At 32.0% G+C, this 1139-nt stretch overlaps 1 protein-coding gene across 4 annotated transcripts in view; it reads right to left on the reverse strand.

Moving 5' to 3' along the window:
- Positions 1-1139, reverse strand: part of DEPDC1 (DEP domain containing 1) — a 22415-nt gene that overhangs the window by 12696 nt on the left and 8580 nt on the right. For all 4 annotated transcript variants that reach the window (XM_010844141.1, XM_010844140.1, XM_010844139.1 and 1 more), the window contains exon 6: positions 669-716. In XM_010844141.1, coding sequence (XP_010842443.1) covers positions 669-716 — 48 coding nt within the window. The remainder of the gene's footprint in view (positions 1-668; positions 717-1139) is intronic.

Here is a 1139-nt window from a genome sequence, read left to right on the forward strand (position 1 = left end):
AGATCCAACCAGTCCATTCTGAAGGAGATCAGCCCTGGAATTTCTTTGGAAGGAATGATGCTAAAGCTTAAACTCCAGTACTTTGGCCACCTCTTGTGAAGAGTTGACTCACTGGAAAAGACTGTGATGCTGGGAGGGATTGGGGGCAGGAGGAGAAGGGGACGACAGAGGATGAGACAGCTGGATGGCATCACTGACTTGATGGACGTGAGTCTGGGTGAACTCCGGGAGTTGGTGATGGACAGGGAGGCCTGGCATGCTGCGATTCATGGGGTCGCAAAGGGTCGGACACGACTGAGCGACTGAACTGAACTTACTTATAAGTTGCTATTTGAACCCCCTGGACTCATGAGACAATTGATGTTGATTATATCTAAAAATCATTTTTGAGATCTTCTAGCCTGTGAATTTATGATCTATGAAAACTGAGTCATAAATGATTAGCTTGGATTATAAAATCATTATCTGCAGAGAAAAAGTGCTCTATAACCCAATCCATATGTAATGAAATGTAATCAGTTCTACTAGATCTTCATTTAAACATCAACAGAAATGATATAGTTCAATTTTATCATGACTTTCATGAATTAAAATAATCCCTTGGCTCTTATTAAATACTATCAATATAATACATACACATATCACACATATACCATTTGTTTACTTACAATTTGCTAGGCACTTCATGGCAGATAGTACCCAGTGAGGAAGATCATCTACACAAAAATTAATATCATTTAATTATATAATTATTGTAATAGTATATTTAAAACTTCACACTTGCTACATAATTATACATATATTTATATATATGTATATGTACTACCAGAATTAAAATTGATTACATATTTAATAATATATAGGGCCATATAGTATTTTAAAATACAAGTTTAAAAGTTAGCTATGCTTCTTGAATATTACTGATTTGAGTGAAACCTATGACAGAAAAAGCTATATTTTATTAATTATATTTTATAAAATATAAAAATTATATAAAATATAATATATATTAATATATAAATCTATTAATAAAATATAATTGATTAAAATACATTTTACTATTAAGGTGATTTCAAAGCAAGGCTTGCTTAAAATCTTTCAACTGCTACTAAGTTAAATATGATGCATAAGTGTTACAG

This window comes from Bison bison, unplaced genomic scaffold, assembly GCF_000754665.1.
Source record: "Bison bison bison isolate TAMUID 2011002044 unplaced genomic scaffold, Bison_UMD1.0 scf7180017864195, whole genome shotgun sequence".
Lineage (NCBI taxonomy): Eukaryota > Metazoa > Chordata > Mammalia > Artiodactyla > Bovidae > Bison > Bison bison.